Consider the following 19,499-nt stretch of genomic DNA (forward strand, 5'->3'; position numbering starts at 1 on the left):
GCCCTGTGTTGTATAAGAAAAGGACAGGCAGACTTCAACCACCGCGTATTTTGAAACATTCCCACCGGGGAAAACAAATTTAAATCTCTTCCTTCGCATTCCCACTGGAGTTCGTTACTCTGAGCCCCCTACATCCATTACAATGAACAGCTTCTAAGCAAGACTGGCACAGTTGTGTCAAATATTTTATTAACCTTTACTATTAACCATATCCCTAGACATTTAAAGCCCTGAAGGGAGCCAAGCGCTTTAGCATAACTTTGCCTCCTCTCCTCAGAAAATCGAGAGTGCCCCTCAGGGAGCGCCGCAAAGGCAGCTTGCCCAGCTCCGTGGCAAAAGCTGGGTTATTCCGGGGAATAAGAAAGACGGAGTGAGCAAGCGCGCACTCTGCTTGAACAAAGCCCTCCAGCTAAGCCGGAAAAAACTTCTGATGGACTACCGAGTACGGCGTGTGCATCCCCTTGTGTTCCAGAAAATAAAAATCAATATCATGGAAAACTAGAATAGGGCTTTGGGGGAACTGCCAACTCCTCGGCATCTCCCCCCCCACATACAAGATGTGTTTCTACAGGAAAGCAAATTAAAAAACGAAAGTGTCAGAAGCAGCTGGCTGCTGTTTTAAAAAGAAAAGGAAGAAAAAGGTAACTGAATTTCACCATGCCTGCTTTGCTCTTCCTGAGGTCTACTGCAATGAAAACGAGAGGAGAAATGTAGATATTTTTGCTCAATCCTCTTTATGGAATAAACCATATCCCATCCTAATATTTAATGCTAAAAAATTCAGACACTGAATATAGTGAGTTTCTACTCACTTAGTTCAACAGTAAAACAAACAAAACCAACCAAGCAGAACATGCACAAGCTTCTTAATAAATAGCTTAAGAGTCAAAAAAAAATTTCTGCCTCTTTCAACTCGCTAAGTCTCACAATTTTATATTCTCCCTGTGAGAAATTTTACCTAAGAGCACCATGGGGAGCTGCATTACTTGCTGTCATTGCGGTATAATTTCTTCCAGGGCAAAGGAAGAATTAACTTCAGGTTTCAACATTCCAGCACTCAAGAGAAACAGCAATTTTCAATTTGTTTCCTCATTTTTAGTTGTAAAGCATTTGCCCGCATACAAGTGACTTAAGGACGGTCACGTCAGAAGCATGGACTTTGCATGTAAAGATCCCTGAGCTTTCTCAAACGGCTTTTCCAAACACCTACAATAACTTGCGCTACAAACTAAGTTTACTAGTACCTGAAAACTCAAAATAAATGCAGCCTCTTCCTAGAAGCAAAACTTCATTAAAATTATTATACCATGCTCCTTCACGCTGATGCAAAAAGCGCTGCAGAAGCCTGCAGCAGCCTACCACGCAGAAGATCCTGCGTCCCATCTGTTCACTCTGGTCACCAGGATATATTTTTCTATTTTTGCCCCCAATAGCCGTGGAAACAATTTCTAATCAGTAAGATATTCCTTGGCAAGACCAAATGATTCAAGGGAAAGCCATGACCTGTCTGCTATGCCAATGAGTCAGCCCCTTCCCTTCCTAGAAATATAACTAGCATCAGCAAATATGACAAAATGATATACTGACAGTAGCGTTCCATTAGCGACGTGACTGCAGGACGCAGGGATGCAATGCTCCCCTCTGCTCCAGGTACCACAGAAACTTACGGCTAGTGCCACAAGCTCGGATCTGCTGTAGCTTTACTGGCTCACACAAGGTCTTGGTGCGTCATTCTGCTAAACCTTAGACAAAAGGGTGGCTGAAAGGGGCCTCTGCAGACCATCTAATCCAACCTCCCTCTTGAAGTGGGACTGTAGCAGCGGAGGAGTTCAGCCATGGCTTTGCCCAGCTCTCGACTAAAAGCCCCAAGGATGGAGATGCCCCTGCCACTCCCATGCCCTGTTAGAGCGCTGCACCATCTTACTCGCAAAGAGGTTTCCCCTAATGTCCAATACGAACTTCCCAAAGTGGCAACCTGGGGCCACAAAGTAAAAATAAAATGAAAGATTTCAGGTTCTCTCTCCCCGATACATTTCCTTCTGCTTCATACCTTGGTATGTATTCATTACACACATTTGTTAAAGACATCAAGACATCCCTTCACTCCACAAGAATCACAAATACTGTCCCGTTTCCCATACCTGTACCTGCAGCACTGCACTGATAACTGGAGGAGGTGCTCCAGACATCCTCCTCACTCGACGCACACAATAACGCACACGAAAGGTCTCTGGGGCCGAGGCAGAGCGTTTTCTAACAGAAATGAACATACGCGTGGAAACCCTAGGCTTCTTATTTGAGTTAAAAAGTTAACACGAAAAGCTACGGTTGTAGCGAGCAGCACCTTCAGATGTAAGGGCACCAAAAGAAGTCAAACTGAACATTTTCCTGCTCTATGAGAAATAACCTAGAGCAAAATGGCTGTGTCAGTGTCGCGCAAGATGAATACAATTCTCTAAGTGTTATGCATCGCAGAACCACATGCCAGTCACCAGCTGCAAACTATATGCAGCAAATCACCCACAGATTTGGTTTACTGTTAATTTTTTCTTTTTTTTTTTCCCCCCTCTTTTTTCCTAGTACTGCCACTGTCTGGCGCGCTCCTGGAGAGACTGTGGCAGTCTAATGATAGAATTGTCACGTACTCAGATGGCCATCTAAAGAAACAGATTCAAATTGTTTCTAGGAAATAAACACTTTGACAGTTGTTGCCTTCTGCAATAGACAAACACATTAGCCTGACTCTCTGGCTGTTAAAACAGGAAATCCAAAGTGCACAGCAGTTGTAAAAAGGAGCTTTTATGGGGACTGTGCTAGTTCAAACAGCAATCTCCACCAACCTCCCCTCTATCTAAAATCCCATTACACATGCTTGAGTACTGATTGCAAAATGATTTGTTGTTAAACTACAAAGCAAACAAAAAATACTTGTATCTAAATTTTAAACTTTTCAAAAGAGCAAAATTGGCACTAGAAGCTGCATAAAGAAAATGACGAGTCGCAAAATGTCTCACTTAACCCATCTCTGTGGGAAAGAGGCGGTTTTGGCATCCAAGCCTAAGCACGGCAGAATGAATCCCTCACCTCTTTTATGCTGTAACCTACTACTATTTCCATCTGTTACCACTTACATCAGTCTTCCTTCTCCACTACAGCCAAACATTCAGGGTCATCCTTTGAAAACTGGATTACAAGTCTTTCTCCTCGAACCCATCCCGTTGCAATTCAGTGCCCGTTCCTTAGAGAGAACCTGTACAGACAGAAAGGACTAAAGACGGAGACGGCTTAGCCGTGACACCGCTTGAGGAGACCGTGGTGCCACCACCACCAGTACTAGGTCACGCACGACCACAGGACCAGCCCAGATCAGATGCAGACACAGTAACATATTTCAGCTGCTGGCTTTAAACTGGCTCAGAGGACAAAAGACAGCAGAGCAGTCATACGCTTAGACTGACACGGACAGGCGTTATCTGACACAGCGTAAAGCCTGCCAGTACAAAGGGAACCCATCACAATTTTTGGAAGAAATGTGAAGCAACAGAGTGAGCCCAAAAGCACGTCACATCCTCCAGTGATGGCAGTTTAGATGCTTACATCTCTCCATAAGGAGAACTAAAGCTGGATTTTCTGCGTTATCAAACCATTTGTTCACAAGAGAGATGTTCAGGACACTCACAGCGTAACAACCATTCAGGAAAACCAGAGCTGTTCAGAAATTCAGTAGTAGAAAAGAGAACTGTGCCAAGAAGCAGAAGTTCTCTAGTTATTCACTGCTGCAATACCTGGAAGAGTTTTCTCCTCATCACGGTTCAGTTTCAAGTAGAAAGCTTGCCCTTCCCCAGGAGCAGGTTGAGAGCATAAACCCCGTGAGGTTAGTCATACTGCTCCATCACTACTGGATTGCACTGAGATACCACCGTGACGAGCAACATGCTAGAAACAATTAATTTTTGCATTGCTCCTCTTGTACCGCTCCTTGCCATCATCATTCAAACAGCTGTGGTGATGGACGGGAAAGGCGGCTATACGCTGGAGCTGGGTATGGCTGGCTAATCCTTACGATGAGCAGCGGATATCTCAGCAGCTAATTTTTACCATTTTGAATAAGCATTTTCAAAGAATCCAGGGTGAAAAGAACTGGAAAAAAATCAACACCAACCTCGCTGGTGTTGTGACACCCACTGTTCTTCAGAAAGACATCAAACAGAGATTAAGGAGAGAGGCTGAAACACAACACTGGCAGCATAATGGCAAAAAAAAGATTCCTATGTAAATACGTGTTCGTCTGTCCCTTATCATCTCACATACAACTCTACGAGCAAAAGCCTTATTTAAAAAAGTATTCTGCGTTAGGGAAGAGTCAGTGCCTATAAGCTTGGCATGGCTTGGCTGTGGCAAATCCCACCAATTCTCTACTACGCGGAGTGTTATTTGTAACCAGGAAACAGATGATATTGCCCACGTCGGGGCGAGCTGCGTTTCGCTCCCATACCACCTCACTCCTTGGTAAGAACAAACTCCAATGTTCAGGATTACTGTTTGCTTAATCTCCCAAGCCATGGGCATACAATACGAACAAAACAACTTTAATTTAAGAATCATCCAGTTTCTAATTAAACAGCCATAGGCAGCTGGCTGGATACATTTTAATCAGTTTCAATAACCTATTGATTGTATACTGAAGCTTAAAAATTAAAAGTAAAAAGATGACCGGGGAATTGTCCCATCTCAGAACAACAGCAGAACCCTCTGTAAATAACTCCTCTTTTAACCATCAGCTAAATGAACACTTCAATACTGCAGTACAAAGTCTTCTGCAAAATTACTTTAACTAACAAGCAGAAATTTATCAGCTTCAGCCAAAATCAATGCTGAAATCAATTTGAACACTGGTTGTGTCTAAAGGGGCTCATTGGCAATTTAGGGAAATTACACCATGTAAATGCCTGTGCTTTAATTGAACAGTTTCATCAACTAGGCTGTGATTGCTGTCCATTCATTTATTTACTTTCACTGCAGCTACCATTCTGCAAAGGAATGGTTTTTGTCAGACTTGAAGGAGGTACTTTATCTTCATTTTATGCACTTTTGTGCATAACAGATTTTATGACGCAGGCAAGCGATACCCGGGGTCAAAAGAAACAAGTGAACAACAATCACTGGTCAGTCTTGTTTAAGCTGCAATGATAATATGCAGAAATTTGGTGGGGTATTTCTAACTTAGTCCAGCTATTATTGTTCCAATGCTTTGAGGGTGACTAAAAATAAAACAAAACAAGAGAAACAGAAAACGAAAGTAGTCAAGGAAAGGAAAGAAAGGAAAATGCCTTCACAATTGCAACACAAGAATGCAGGGAGATGTGATTTTCAGACTTTACATGGTCCCAGATTTGTTTTAACGCCAAAGAAAACACTGAACCCGCCTGTACTTCCTTTTTTTTAACTTGGCCAGGCTGGGCCAAGTAACACGTATAAAACATTGTGAGAACCACCAGTGAAGCCGCCCGGGGCAGCTGGCAGCGCTGGGATCCCGCAGAGATGGGCTCCGTTCCTGCTTCTGTCGCTGCTTTGCTACACCTTGGGAAAATCACTTCCCTCTCTGTCTCCGTTTACCCTCCGCCGTGTGCAGAGGAGGACACCAGGCGCCTTTGCAAAAGGGCCAAAATAATCTGTGAATGAAAGGATTTTAAAGAGGGGCAAATTGATGTTATTGTATTGCACGTTCATACAGAAAACCAGAAAGGAATGAGCAGAGGAGAGCAACGGCTCTGCTTAGATTTAGACTGGCTTCCCGCAACACTTGAGGTACGTGACAGTCACCGCTTTTAAAGAACCAACTGGGACTACAGAGACCGTCTGGAGGGAGCTCCTTCATGACAGCACCGGTGCTCTGCAGTAGAAGCCGTGGGACAAGCCAGACGGAGCAAACCTTGCTGAGCCAAAGCTCCTCAAGGCAACAGCAACCTCTGGCCACCACCATTCCAGCAAACGGAGCTAAATCACCTCCACCTCCCCTTCCCTCAAACACAGCCAAAGCCCTGTCAGCTTCCTCGCTCCACGGCTGACACCACTTTTCTCTGCTAATGGCGGAGGATCTGTAACGCACTCACAAGGCACAGTTTGCAGGCTGTCTTGCAAGAATAGCAACTTTCCAGCTGTCTTGCCACGCGCTATGTTTAATGTGCTAATGGGGCACCCCAAGGTTGGTTGAGATAGAGAATAAAGAAACGGGCATATGCTGGAACGTACAACTTCAACCAAACAGCAAAATTGCTCAAGTAAATTGCTCAAACAAATTAAGCTTCCCCATTTATCCCTATTTTCCCTAGCTATACAATTCTTCTGGGCGGTACATCATCAACAGCTTCTTCTCTCCCAATTACTCAACTTAAAGTGAAGCCGTCTGGTTTAACAGCATTTTGCAGAGATGACAACTGATTCTCCCTCTTCTTCCCTCTCCCCCCAATACTAGGTAACTTCACAAATTAATTACGGCATCATCGAGACTTTATGTTTATTTCAGTATGTAGTGTTATAGCTTGCTGCTGCTCAAGACTCCTCTAACAGAATCCAAAGATTTACAAACCATACAAAACACACATTGTAAAGAAAACTCCCAGGCACGCAGAAGACTACACCGTCCCCTAAACAGCGTTCCTTGAACATCTTGCTTCTCATTAGCTACAACTGCAAAGCAAAAAACTAGAAAACATGAAATACGAAAAATATTATTTTTGCTTGTATGTAAGTGAAGGAAATACTGATAATTTAGATGTGCCACATGAGAGAGACTTCACAGAGTAATTATTTACCAGAGATAAATACCTCTACTTTGTAATATTTAGGTTTAAAATATATATGACTAAGGATTTTAGGTCTAAACAATTTAATGTAGCTACCCCTGAGACTGGCTGGCCGAGCGTATACATCCCATTACAAACCAAAACGTTAACCCTCTTTCACTGAAGTAAAAAGGAGCAGTCTTATCAAAACGGTCTCTCCGAGCTCTGCAGCCGACGTTGGAGCTACAAGATGCAGCACAGAAGCACATACTTTAAATGTCTTTTGCACCTACCAGTGAATGATTTTTTTCCAAAAAACCCCCAACAATTTAAGTCAATACCTCAGAGGTACCGCTACACAGATGTTTTCTTGTGCTGTGAAGCAGCCCAAACCGTGCGTTCTCCATCTTACCAGCTTCTATAAAATAGTTCATAAAAAAATTAGAAAGTCTGTTGCAGAGCTGGAAGGCCACACATCTCCTGGGGTAACGGTCTTAGTGCCCTCTTGTCAGGAAAGGTGCAAATCTCCATGAAATAACGGCAGCTGAGAGTTTCCAAAAATTCATAGTATCGGACTTAAAATACTCCACGGAAAGTGGAAATCCCACTTAAGGAGGTAAAATACCTACAACAAGCGGCAAAGAGAAGAGAAAAGCACCAGGGTATTTCCAGTGTTTGTTACCGCAGATTTCATCACTTCCTTGATAACCTTTACTCGAGACAGGGTCCGTGCTGCCCACTACGCACCAGCGGACCACGTCTCGCTTTCTGATTGTTTGTACATTCAAAGATATTTTTTGAATAAACAGTTTGGGATTATTTATATGTTCTCACATGTTTTTGTAAATACAAGCAATCAGAAAGCCAGAATAATTAAGTGGCTTTGCGGTATCTAACTCTATAATTGTTATCATTTCTTAATTAAGAAAATAGTGTATCAAAAGGTAGGGGAAAATAGGATGTCAAACACCTATAAAATTCCTTCTTTCTAGAACAGGAAAACATTTAGATTCAGCAAGTTCTCACTAGAAATATTGCTATAAAGTATTGATTTTTTACCAGACTCAATTGACTGAAAAGTTGTTTGTATAGCAATATTGGCCAAACCAATATACTGGAACAATTTTGCTACACACAGTAATCAAGTGTATTTCTAAAGTATAATTATACTGTCATAAAAATAAAGCTAAGATACCTCTTCTCCAAGCAATAAAACAGCTGCAGCTGTAAAGAACCCAAATAAATGAAATACATTTTCTAACTAAACATAGCGTCTTCCAAAGAGAACAAAACCACCTCCCCTCTCCCCCCTTAAGCCAAGGTTAGCATGAAAAGTGATCAATACTTCAATCTCAATAAACTATTTCAATAGTAGTTAATTCACGTGGAAAGAGAGGCTGAAAATTTTTGCTCAGCGACCTGCGACACGCTATCTTGTTTGCTGAATGCTGATAATATATCATTGCCATAATGGATATGACTTAGTATAAAGAGCTAGAAAGAAAAAAAAAAAAAAAAAAAAAAAGAAGATACTACATAGACACGCTCGTTCTTTACGTTCAGATCAATACTACACACAGCCTCTTCTGAAACAAACCGACAGCACGGAACGCTGGAAGAGGAAAACAGCCAAACGTTTGCAATTAATTTTATTTGACAAATGGTCATTGATTTACTGGAATAAAATATATGTGGGCTGCTATCTATGACTAGTGCAATCCAGCTACCTGTAAGTATTCCATTTTGCAATTTCTTATTGGCTTGTGTAGCACAGACGCTTCTTTGGCGAGGAAGAACAGGCTCCCTTTTAGGAAGGGGGGATTGTTCCAAGGTAGGAAGGTCTGTCTGTGCTTTGGACAAAGCACATCACCACGGCACGGTAACCGCCAACTCCCTGCAACAACGGCAACCAGCAGCTCTGCAGGGATGAAAGAGCAAATCGGTCCAACTCTTCAGTCCAATGCACCAAAAACCAAATTCGGAACATCTAAGAGGAATGCATAGCTTAGAATCCAGTTTTGTGAGAAAACCGTATTTCGTATTTATATCCTGCTATTATTTGCGTTGCAAAGAAAGTCAAACTTCAGGACTGCGTAAAACATCCACACGTAAAAACGGTGCACGTTCCCTGGGGCAGCGCAGAGTGACCGTGCAAAATACTGCGAAGTCACTGCAACTGCTAATTTAAGCTACGAATGAAATAAGAAGGAAGAAGAAAGGCAGAAATATTTCCCTGATACAAAAGAGGGCTCATGTTTTTACAGGTAAAGTTTTTTCCTTTCCCAAAATACAGGCAAATGCAAAACTCAACCACTTAACGAAGCAGATCACAGCATCAGCCCACACAACGCAGCAAGTCAACGCAGAAGTGCCAGGAGTATTATGCGTTCCCTCCTGTGCTATCATCCCCTGCGCCTTGAGCGTTCACGTCTCTCTTCCTTCATCACTTCTCCAGACTCTTACTAAGGTAGTATTCACCACAAGAGAAAAATATTTTTGTAAAAGTATTAAACAGAAAGCAGACATGTAGCTATACTACCTTTCAGAAATACAAGAAGTTGTCAAAAAGTGCAAGTTTGGCTTTACATAGCCTTTTATCCGATTTCCTGTATGAACTTTATGAGACGTGAAGTACATACTATGCGTGTGGCAACATTATAAAAGAATGAGATAATTTTATACCCCCTTCTGCACCTAAAAGCACTGTCTGATTGTACACACTAAGCACGCCCGGCAAACGTGGAATAGAGCTGTTCCTTCTGAGTAGGGCAGACCAAGCTGACAAACAGACATGCAGTTCAGCAGACCCCCGGCGCAAAACCATTAGCAAAGCACATGTTCACTTGCCTTGGTTGACATTCCTTAGATTTTGGCCACTATTAGACACAGGATGAAGGGGAGAAGAGACCTGGTACGGCCATTCTTATGCTGCTCAGGATTTTGCATTGCTAGCTCCTTATTTCAGCTCCCTCTCTAAAGAAAATGACCCAGAACTGGGTAACAATGTGGGTTCCCTCACTTTGTGGGATATTCCTTGACCCCAACTGTGCCTCAAGCGCCTTCCACAGGGATCAGAGCACGTGGCCTTCCTTTGCGATGCTTCTCCCACCTATATCGCTCCCAGAGCCTCCGTCAGTAGGGGTGAAAGGGAAGCAACCTTCTCTAAATCAGAAAACATCAGAAGAAGTCACTGACTGAGCCGTAAAGTTCAACACTCTCTCTCAAATCTTTTTTATTATAAAGTAAAAAAACAACACCGTTTCTGCAACTTCCTTGGTCTAGGAATAGCTTTTTACAAGAGAACATCAATGAGATTTCTGAACTACATTCCACCTACAAGGCCAACCTGATTTCTGAAGAGTCCATTCAAAGACCGGATTCGTTTCTGTAAGGTTTTGGAAGTCCATTTTCATTAAACCTTCTGCAAGGAGAGTCGTTTTGCAATGTTGACAGCCAATTAGAAACAAAACTAAACGCACTGTGGCTTTTAAAACATTTAAAAAAAAAATGTTAATATCAAAGTTAAAATGTTTAAGGTATAAACAAAATCGTAATGGGATGCTGGGTTACTGTATATGGTAAATAGCTCTCCGGAGGAAACCTTTATTACTCCCTCAGGGCTTTCTTACAAAGTATGGATTTCTTAATTCCTAGTGGAATATTTTTCATACGCCACTGCAGACTATTAAGTACCAGATATTACATTATGTAGTTTAAACTTTGCACTATGCATGAGAAAGACTTTCCTGTCGAGAAAACTATCTCTCTGCTATTTTAATCTTTACAATATTAAAATTAATACTGGCTGCAGGGTATAAGCTGCACTACCAAAATTTGGGGGAGTTTATCATTTAATATATTCATCAGCCTGTGTGCGAGGCTGCTCGTAAGGGAGGGAAGTCACTGCAAGAGAGAAAGGGGTATTTGTTAATTGTGAATTGCTAGAGAAAGGCAGAGCAACGGTGTCATGGCATCCCCCTGGTGTCACTCTCAGTACTGGGCTAGCGGAGGGCGTGGGGAGCCCGCAAGAATAATGGCATTGCAAATACTGAAGGCAATTCATTATGCTTCAGGACATTTCAGGATCCACTTCTGATCCATTAACTTGTTACCCAGGAGGGATTCAAAGCTAAGTATTAAAAAGATAATAAAAATGCACCAGCCCTGACGGCACCCAAGAGCAGTTACCTTGTAAATATGTAAACAGAATTCTTAAAAAGTTTATGTTAAGAATTTATTTTATGGTCTTTTCTGCATAGCAGCGATGGCCCACCTACGCCTCGATACAAATACGAAAAGAAAAAAAACAGCGCGCTGGTAAATTTTATTTTCAAAAATTTTTAAGTGAAATTCAACACTCACTTGTAGACTGTGCCTCCATTGCCATGACCGAGGATGTCTCGATACCGTATGTCTTGTTCATTCATCTCCACAAGAAAGAAAGAAAAACAAAAGAGATGTCATGCTGTGGATGGAAATGTCAAGGAAAAGCAACTCTAGGCCATAAACAACAAGCGGTCTGGGTCATTTCAAGTTCAGCTGCAAGAACGAGAAGATCAATACAACATTTGCTGTCCAATTTATAAAAGACGATACCAAGGGACAAAGTGATGGAAAGTTTAATGACAATTTGTTTGCCTGGGTCATTTCATTAAAGTTTGATAAAAGGTGTCAAAATGGAATGATATAATATAGCTCAAGAGGGTCAGGTCACAGATACTGATAGGAAAAGGGTCTCCAGAACAGCACATAACCAAAGCCAAAGTTGGAGGTGAATGGAAACAATCCAACAGAAAACTGTCATCTTAACTACGGCTAGAAAAGTTCATGATTTATTCTGGAATCAGCATAATTGATACTAATCGAGTGACAGTTCTGTCAGTAGAATTGCCTCATAGGGCTCAATTTATATACCTTTTAACTAAAGCAAATCTTTGGAAAAAAAATAAGTCTTGAATTGCTATCCAATAAAAATAATTTTCCTTGAGATACACAACTAATTATTTGCCTCAATCTTTCCGTTCACTAGGACTCCTCTCCAGGTATGACGATACCCTCAGACATTCACGCAGAAGCCTGACACGAGCATTGTACCTTGCAAATGCTGGAATTTGGAATCTTGCTGATATGGCTTTTCTAAAAAGCTTATTATATTGCTGAATGAGCAATTCAAATGTAAAAACTACAGTTCAACCTTCTCCTGGACAAATATAGTTATACTGATTTCCCAGCTAAACTACTAAAGACTTTTTTTGCAATGCACGTGTATACTTGAAAATAAATATTTTAATCAGAATAAATTCTAGGTTGTGTACGTTTTCTATTCCAACAAGATCTTCCCGTCGTCTGGTCACTGTAAGTAGTACATGATTGGGCAAATCCCATTTTTCAAAGCTATTTTGCTAGCAAACATTAACCCTTTTCTAGTAGCTATTTATGCTTTATAGGGTACCCAGTTAAACACTTGACGTGAGCTGGCATGGCTGCTTAAAGACTCTGCCATCTTTGTGTGTTAAAAGGCATCCTAAACCCCTAATGCCATGCCTGGCCTGCTATCGCTGATGGGATCAGAGATCACGTCAGCACATCTGAGAGAGCTTCAAATTAGCAACTTCAAGTACCACGAGCACCACGGCGTGAGCCACGCAGAGCTCGCCACAAGCCAACTATCTCTATTTATCCAACTTCTGAGACGGCTTTTAAAATTCAGTGGGGACAGGGGCCCTTCAGTTACTAAGTCCTGTTTAAGCATCCCCTTTCAGAGGATGACGGTGAAGGCACGAGGAACTTTGCCCCTGGCTTCAACTGGAACAAGTAAGTGACGGTAACAAGCTGAAAACCCCTTAGGAGTCAATAGTCAGCATGGCTTACAAACAGAAAACTGAATATTTGATTGATTCAAAATAATATGTTTTAAGGACAGAAATGATGAACTCCAAAATTTGTGTTCTTTCACTACCTGAATAAAAAGAAAGCTTGTTTCTCACAGGAAATACTACACATTTCTTCCAGTGAGGTTAAAATCTCTGAGTTCTGACAAAATTTTGGAAAAAAAAAAAAGTTTTCTTTTTTTTTTTTTATCCCTCAGAAAAGAGAAAAGAAATACCTCCAAGCAGAAGTTGACTCTACACTAGTACCTATTTGTAGTTAAACCTGGGCCAGATATCTTAAGAGGGTATGAAATGGCCCCTTCAAGCATCAAGCTTTGTGATGAAAATGAGAATTTATTTATTTTATTACTGAAAGCTATCTCGCTTATTGCATCAATCAGAAAATGCAAACAAAGAGAGGGAAAAAAGACACCTCCTGAGGAACAATAATTCGCGAATGGCTTTAATAATACGTGAAGAATCTATACTGGATCCCTTGCACTAAAAATAACGTGTCTCAGACTGCAGTACTCATTAATCTAAAGCATACGCTGTGTTCAAGCCCTTCTGCTCTTCTAAGCTGCAGAACTTTAATTCTCCAGTCTTTGAGGTAACAACAAACATCCCTTTCCCATATTCCCAGCAATGTTCTTCTAAACAAAACTCTTAAGAGAAATCAAATGAATCCACCAAGCCATGAGCATAAAAAGAAAAAAAGAATTTCTTTGCAGTTACGCAAATTATAAGCAAGAAATTGAGCAGAACCAGGGACATAAAGCATATTCTCTTTTCTTTTGCTTTTTTTGCTCACTGGTAAAAGGAGGGTGTTTTCTTCACCCGTTCCCTAAAAGCCAGTGACAGGAGCGGCTCCGTGGCGAGACGCTGCGCTGCTTGCGCCCACCGCCAGCCCAGCTCCGTTTCTTCTCTCGGTGCACAAAGAGCACCCAGAAACCCAGGGCGAAAGAGGAAGACTGGGGTGGAGCAAGTATCTGCCAGCAACGGATAGAGAGATAAAGTGTGATTTACTGGCTCAAATAAAGATGCCAAAAACATGTGGTGATTTATTTATTTTACTGGGAAAAGTGGATTCTCAATCATAAAATGATAACATAATAACAATGAACCCGACAGTAAGGACTGGAATATTAAACCTGCAAAACCAAGTTTGATTGGATGCCGATATTAACAGAATTAATGAATAAGCCAAACAGACTTCAATTACGGATCAGCAAACAAAACGTCCCTTGCTTATACCTGCTGTTTTCGAAAGAAATCAGTGTCTATCTCTTGTAAATCATTAAAAACCAAATGCTCAATTAATCCTTATTTTATATGTAGAGGCCTGACAGAGGCAGAGTCCTATAGCCATACCTTTGCTTTACGAATCGAAGCAATAATGGTTTCAGAAAGCAGTCACACTCTATGAGCAGACAATTGAAGAGATTTAGTAAATCCCACTTTATAGAGCAGAGACTAATCGGAAAACACAAGCCAGTCAAATGTTTCTTATGAACTGTTGACACTATATCAATGCTGAATCAATTGGTGGCATTTACTCTGAGTGACAGAAAAGAAATAAATATTTATATCACATCACCTATATCAATGAACCTAGGCAGAAAGCTATTTCTAACCTGTCAATATTTGATTATGTTGAAGAATCATGTCCCCTTCTTTTAATGATTAATATGAATTCCTTATTAAACCTAAATGGAAACTACTAGAGGAATATCATTATGAATGCCTGAAAGCATCAACCGCCAAAAAATAATAAAAAATAATAACCCAAGCCATATTTAAGTAATGATAAGTGTGACTTAATCCCCTAACAGGGGGAAAAGTTAAAGTTACAACTAGAAACCTATTTCCAGTTATGGATCTGTGACCAAATTTTGCAGAACAGAATGCAGCGTAACAAAAAGCATCTTCTCTCGACAGAAAGCAGTGTAATTCCTGTCAGACTGGGGGGAATAAAAGGTAGTAATTAATGCTTATTTTGAATTTTCTCTCTTTTTTTTTTTTTTAATGGGTTTAAGCAACATTTTTTTAATATCGTAATAAGGATTTTGGTTTCTCTCTTTCTAAAATTCTACTACACAGGAAAGACCTCTGTAGCAGTCTATTGCAGAGGACAAAATGCTCATTTCTGTTACTTAGAACAAATAAAGTGTCCCATACAGCTCATGGACTCAATCACAGAGAGACAGCTACTCACGCTCAGTAGTTCCAATTTAAAAAAAAAATATTAGTAATATTGGAGTAATTGTCAGCTTCATTTTAAAAGTTCCGAAGCATACTGCTGGTACTTATGTAGTTTTAAATTATCCAGAGAAACACATTGTTGAGCTACAATTTTGAAACACTAACAAATCTACCTGGTAGGAATCTGTGAATATCAAACTAAGCCTGCACATAAGACACGCTGACAAGCTTAAAAATACATTTCCAAGCTGTATTCAAAGGATTCAGTGCCAAATAGGCAAGGCTGCAACACTGGGCTGTTCGACTTGCATTTGAGAGGGGCACTCGCATCTATTAGCCCGCAATGTTACAGGTGAGACTGAAGGACAAGCGCAAAGACCAGCCTTTATCTTCTTGACACGCTCAACTACAACTACTTGATTCATGAAATGCCAATGAGGCTTGGAGAGGTCATTGTGTGAAGGCACTGAATACGCATCTGAGATAATTAAGATTTCAGCCTTCGAAACATGGAGGGGAAGTGAACAGCAGTTAAGAAAATCAATAAGAGTCTTTTATTTGCAGTGACACAGATGTCTCAGTCAATAGAGCCTAATAGGCAAGCTTGATCGCAATGGACAGGTGCCTGCCTCCAAGGCTATCAAAGGGCTTTCACTATGACAAACATTAAAACATATTTATGCTGCTGCTGAAGAACCCGGGATTCTTCTAAGGTGGTTTAATTTAACGGTGTATATTTAATGTCATTACACTACTGCGAGCCTGCCCGTATGTTCAGCTCAAAACGGGTAAGAAATGAGTGCTCCGTTAGTCCAGGACATTCGCTCGGCCATCAACTGTTACATTAAACCTTTCACTTCTGGGTGCCACAGTCTGAATGCCTGGAGCAGGAAGAGAAAGTAACAAGACAGCTTTCTACAACTTTGTTTTGGGTTTTTTTGTGTTTTAGGTTGTTGTTTTAGTGTTGTGAGGTTTGTTTGTTTGGTTTTTGTTTTTTTTTTTTTTTTAAGAAGCTCCAACATAAGGTGATTCCAAATAGTACAGAGCGGTTCCTTGCAAGAACCTGCTAAATATTTAAGTATCTACTGCTCTAAAAAATACGAAGGTCATTCTAACTGAGCAGTTGACTTAGTTATTCAAAATTGATTAACTTTCTTCCCTGAAATTGTGGCAGCAGCGCAACATGTGTGAGGTACTTCAATCTATTTGGAGCTAAATCTGATTAGCACATTTTGAGAAATGGGAAGCAAATTGCTATGCCAATCAAAGTAAATCAGGACACATAACTCATTCATATCATGAAGGTTTTCATGGTCCCTCCAGTTCTGTATTAAAAGAACACATTACAACTAAATGAGCAGTAAGCATCTCTCCACCTATTTGTGGTATGCCAATCACTGCAGCATTAGGCAGTAACGAGACGTGCGTGTAGCCAAGACTCAATTCAGTGCACCTACCTGGCCATTTGCAAGTATTTTCTTCAGCTCTGCGGAAGATTTTTTTAAGCTGAAAAAACAAGAGGCAATTCTTTTTAATGACTGTGCCATTTCACTCGATAAAATGAAGTGAAACCATAAGAAACAAGCCAGCAGGTTAAGTTCATGGTTACATATTCTAAATAGATTTAACTTCAGCGATGCTGACCAATGTTCAGTATAGCTACTCCTCAAACTGCAGACAGCAGAAATGGAGAAGCAATGAACATTTAAGGAAACCAATGTATTTTTCACCTTCAGAAACCTACACCTAGGTATTTTTAGGTACCTGACTATACTACCCTTTGAGATACAACCTACCGTTTGTCAGTTCAAAGAAGAAAAAGGGAAAAAAAAAAAAAAAGATACCCTCACAGACCAGTTGTTTCAAAAAAACAACAGGAAGATAAGGTTCACATCTAGTTGTCAGGTGCCTTATCTTGTTTTAAAAACCCCTTAAGGCGTTACCCCTCTATAATTTCTATAAACCTGCAGCAGAAGGGGGTGCTGTCAATGATGCCTCCCCACCTCAGCTGACGGCAGCTGGCAGCGTGGCGAGCAGGTGAGTACAACTCTTGATTTGGGCATCTTGGCACCATGTCTAAATTGAGGGGGGTGAGTCCATGTGCATCCATTCCACGTCGGCTTGCTGCTGCAGTCCCTGTGCTTTTTTCAGGACAATCTACTCCTGTATCAGTAGCCTTACACCAGGCAAAATGACACATATTATTTATTTCTAGTAAGAGAACTTCAACAAACCAGAACTATCAGCTTGGCGTGTTCCGTAGGTAAAACTATGGATGGCTCCAAACTACTTCCACCCACTCACAAAATACTGCTTCAGCTCCTTTGCTGACAAACTCTGCTCCTTGTACGTTCAACACAACAAACTGCCCGGGTAGAAGTACATCTGCAAAACTTCATCTCAAAGCGACATTCTGCTCTTATTACTGAAGTTAAAAAAAAAAAAAGTACAAAATAATATATTCTTGAAAGGCATGTGCACGTGTCTTGATCACAGATCATTATTAACAGGAACAGTGAAAACACAGATTTCCTATTTGGTGGCTTTGTTCTTTAATAGGCCTCTTGTTCCCACGACTACTTTAAAGAAAAATTAAGTTTTCCAAGGAAACATAAGTTGATCTTGTCATCTTTCATGACTAACAATTTGTGAACATGAAACAAAGAGAGACTTTCAATTACTTCAAAAACAAAACTCATAGTGCAGAAGGTTTCGGAAAAGGAATGGCAATTAACCACCAAATAAGGTGACAAGAATCTTCTAGAAACCTCATTTTCAATGCACTTTAAGAACAAGCTCAAAGTGCAGGAAGTACTGAAAGCCAAAGCACAACAGCGACAGAAAGCAGCTTTTTTTAGTTCAGCGGTATGATAGATTGGGAGGAGGACTGCAGTTCATAGAGACATTCCGATTTATTTTTCTTAAAGAGGAACAGGACCTTCCCCATTGCAATACGCAGCAAATCTTCCCAAGGGATGGGGGCAAACTTTGCCAGAGGAGGCTGACACAGGGTATCGGCTTTGCTTTTTTATCTCTACAATTAGCAAAGCCACTACAGGGAAAAATCAAAACTGGTTTTAGGGGTACCTGAATGGGGCTACCCACTGCATCACAACTCCAGCACTGCCGCCAGCCACGCGGGGTGGCACGCTCCTCGCCAACGGGTAACCGTGTCACACCAGTCCCAGCAGGCAGAGACAGGGGCTGGGGGACAGTCCCACCACCGCAGCACTTCGCGGCGTGTGCCAGAACGGGTACCGACGTTTCACCGACTGAATGCGCTTAACGCAGTAGGACTGTGGCTTTGATCATGGTTCGTCTCTCTCCATTATATTTTTTCCAAATGCTCTCGGAGAGAAAAGGGAGCAGCGTGCTGATGCACGGATAAATGTAATATTATATGCTTATTAGAATAATAGAATAATTTAGCTTGAAAGGGACGTCTAGAGATTTCTATTCCCACATTTCAAGTATGCTCTTATATGAAGAAGACAGAGCCAGACTTTTCTTTCTTCCCCTTAAGAATACACAAGGGTTTTGGTTTTTTTGTGTCTGTTTGTTTTAACATAATATAATGACTTCCTGTAACAGTTCATGTAATAAAAGAGAGTTTTAGGAAAAAACCAGAAAGAGTTCTCTTGCTTTTTAAGATCTTAATATGGGTTTTGAAATCAGGATTGGAATCTAAAAAGAAAGATAAAGGAGATGGACTCCAAAACTTTGCTGAAACTGCATGGAATGGCAGATTTTTCGAAAATCAGATTGTTCAGATTTTTCAAAAATGATACCCCACCATAATAAACCTATTGAACTGGATATCAAATTTTAAAATCAAAGATTCCTGGAATGAGATAAGCAACAAAGACCTGAACATACAGGTCTTGCCATAGACAGTGATTATTAGAGCAACTAAAACAAATCTGCTCACCCACAAACAGTATTGCAATGCGTTTAAAAGAACAAAGCCAGCTGAAATACCCAGCAAAGACTTATTTCTTTGGTCAGAAAGATACCAGCAGTAAGAGTCTAACCAGATCCATGGATCAAGGGAATTTAGTCTTCCCCACTTCACTCCCGCGTGCCCACTAGTCACATTGCAGAAGTTATTCAACATCAAGCTTATCGTTGGTAACTACCACACACAAGGTACCATTTTGTTTTAACAAAAGAAAACAAAACAAAACACACGCTCCCGTTCTGGACTCTTACCTATTGCTTGGAAGGGAATCCGAGACTGCCGAACTGCTATTATTAGCAGACCCCGCTCGCGTATTTACCTGCAGGCAGGGAAAGGATCTTTATCAGTCGTTTGTGTTCAGAGGACACTATTCTAATTAACCTGTAATTTGCCATGAATTTCTCATTTCACTATGAAGGTTAATTAGCTTGTTGCTAGGCATGCCGATGGTTGAGGTCTCGCCTGTATGTAGGTTAGCAGGCTATATAATTCACGGACTACAACATATTATCTTTACATCTTAAACACTTAGTTAAATAATACAGAAAAAGAGCTGATACGTCCAGCATTTATTCTCATTTTAAAAACTAAACAATCATTTAATATATTCGTAGCCTTCTGCATTTCAAAACGGGTACGATTACAGAAGCAACGAGCATACCTGAATGAATCAAACAACCTAAG

General features: G+C 40.8%; 1 protein-coding gene across 3 annotated transcripts in view; it reads right to left on the minus strand.

Annotated features, from left to right (window-relative positions):
• The window catches only part of MAP2K5 (mitogen-activated protein kinase kinase 5), a 142,646-nt gene that overhangs the window by 100,669 nt on the left and 22,478 nt on the right, over positions 1-19,499 (minus strand). For all 3 annotated transcript variants that reach the window (XM_074599578.1, XM_074599577.1, XM_074599579.1), the window contains 3 exons: positions 19,067-19,134; positions 16,315-16,363; positions 11,148-11,212 (listed from right to left, as the gene is read on the minus strand). In XM_074599578.1, the coding sequence (XP_074455679.1) occupies positions 11,148-11,212; positions 16,315-16,363; positions 19,067-19,134 (182 nt within the window). The remainder of the gene's footprint in view (positions 1-11,147; positions 11,213-16,314; positions 16,364-19,066; positions 19,135-19,499) is intronic.

Source organism: Larus michahellis, chromosome 9 (assembly GCF_964199755.1).
Source record: "Larus michahellis chromosome 9, bLarMic1.1, whole genome shotgun sequence".
Taxonomy (NCBI): Eukaryota; Metazoa; Chordata; class Aves; order Charadriiformes; family Laridae; genus Larus; species Larus michahellis.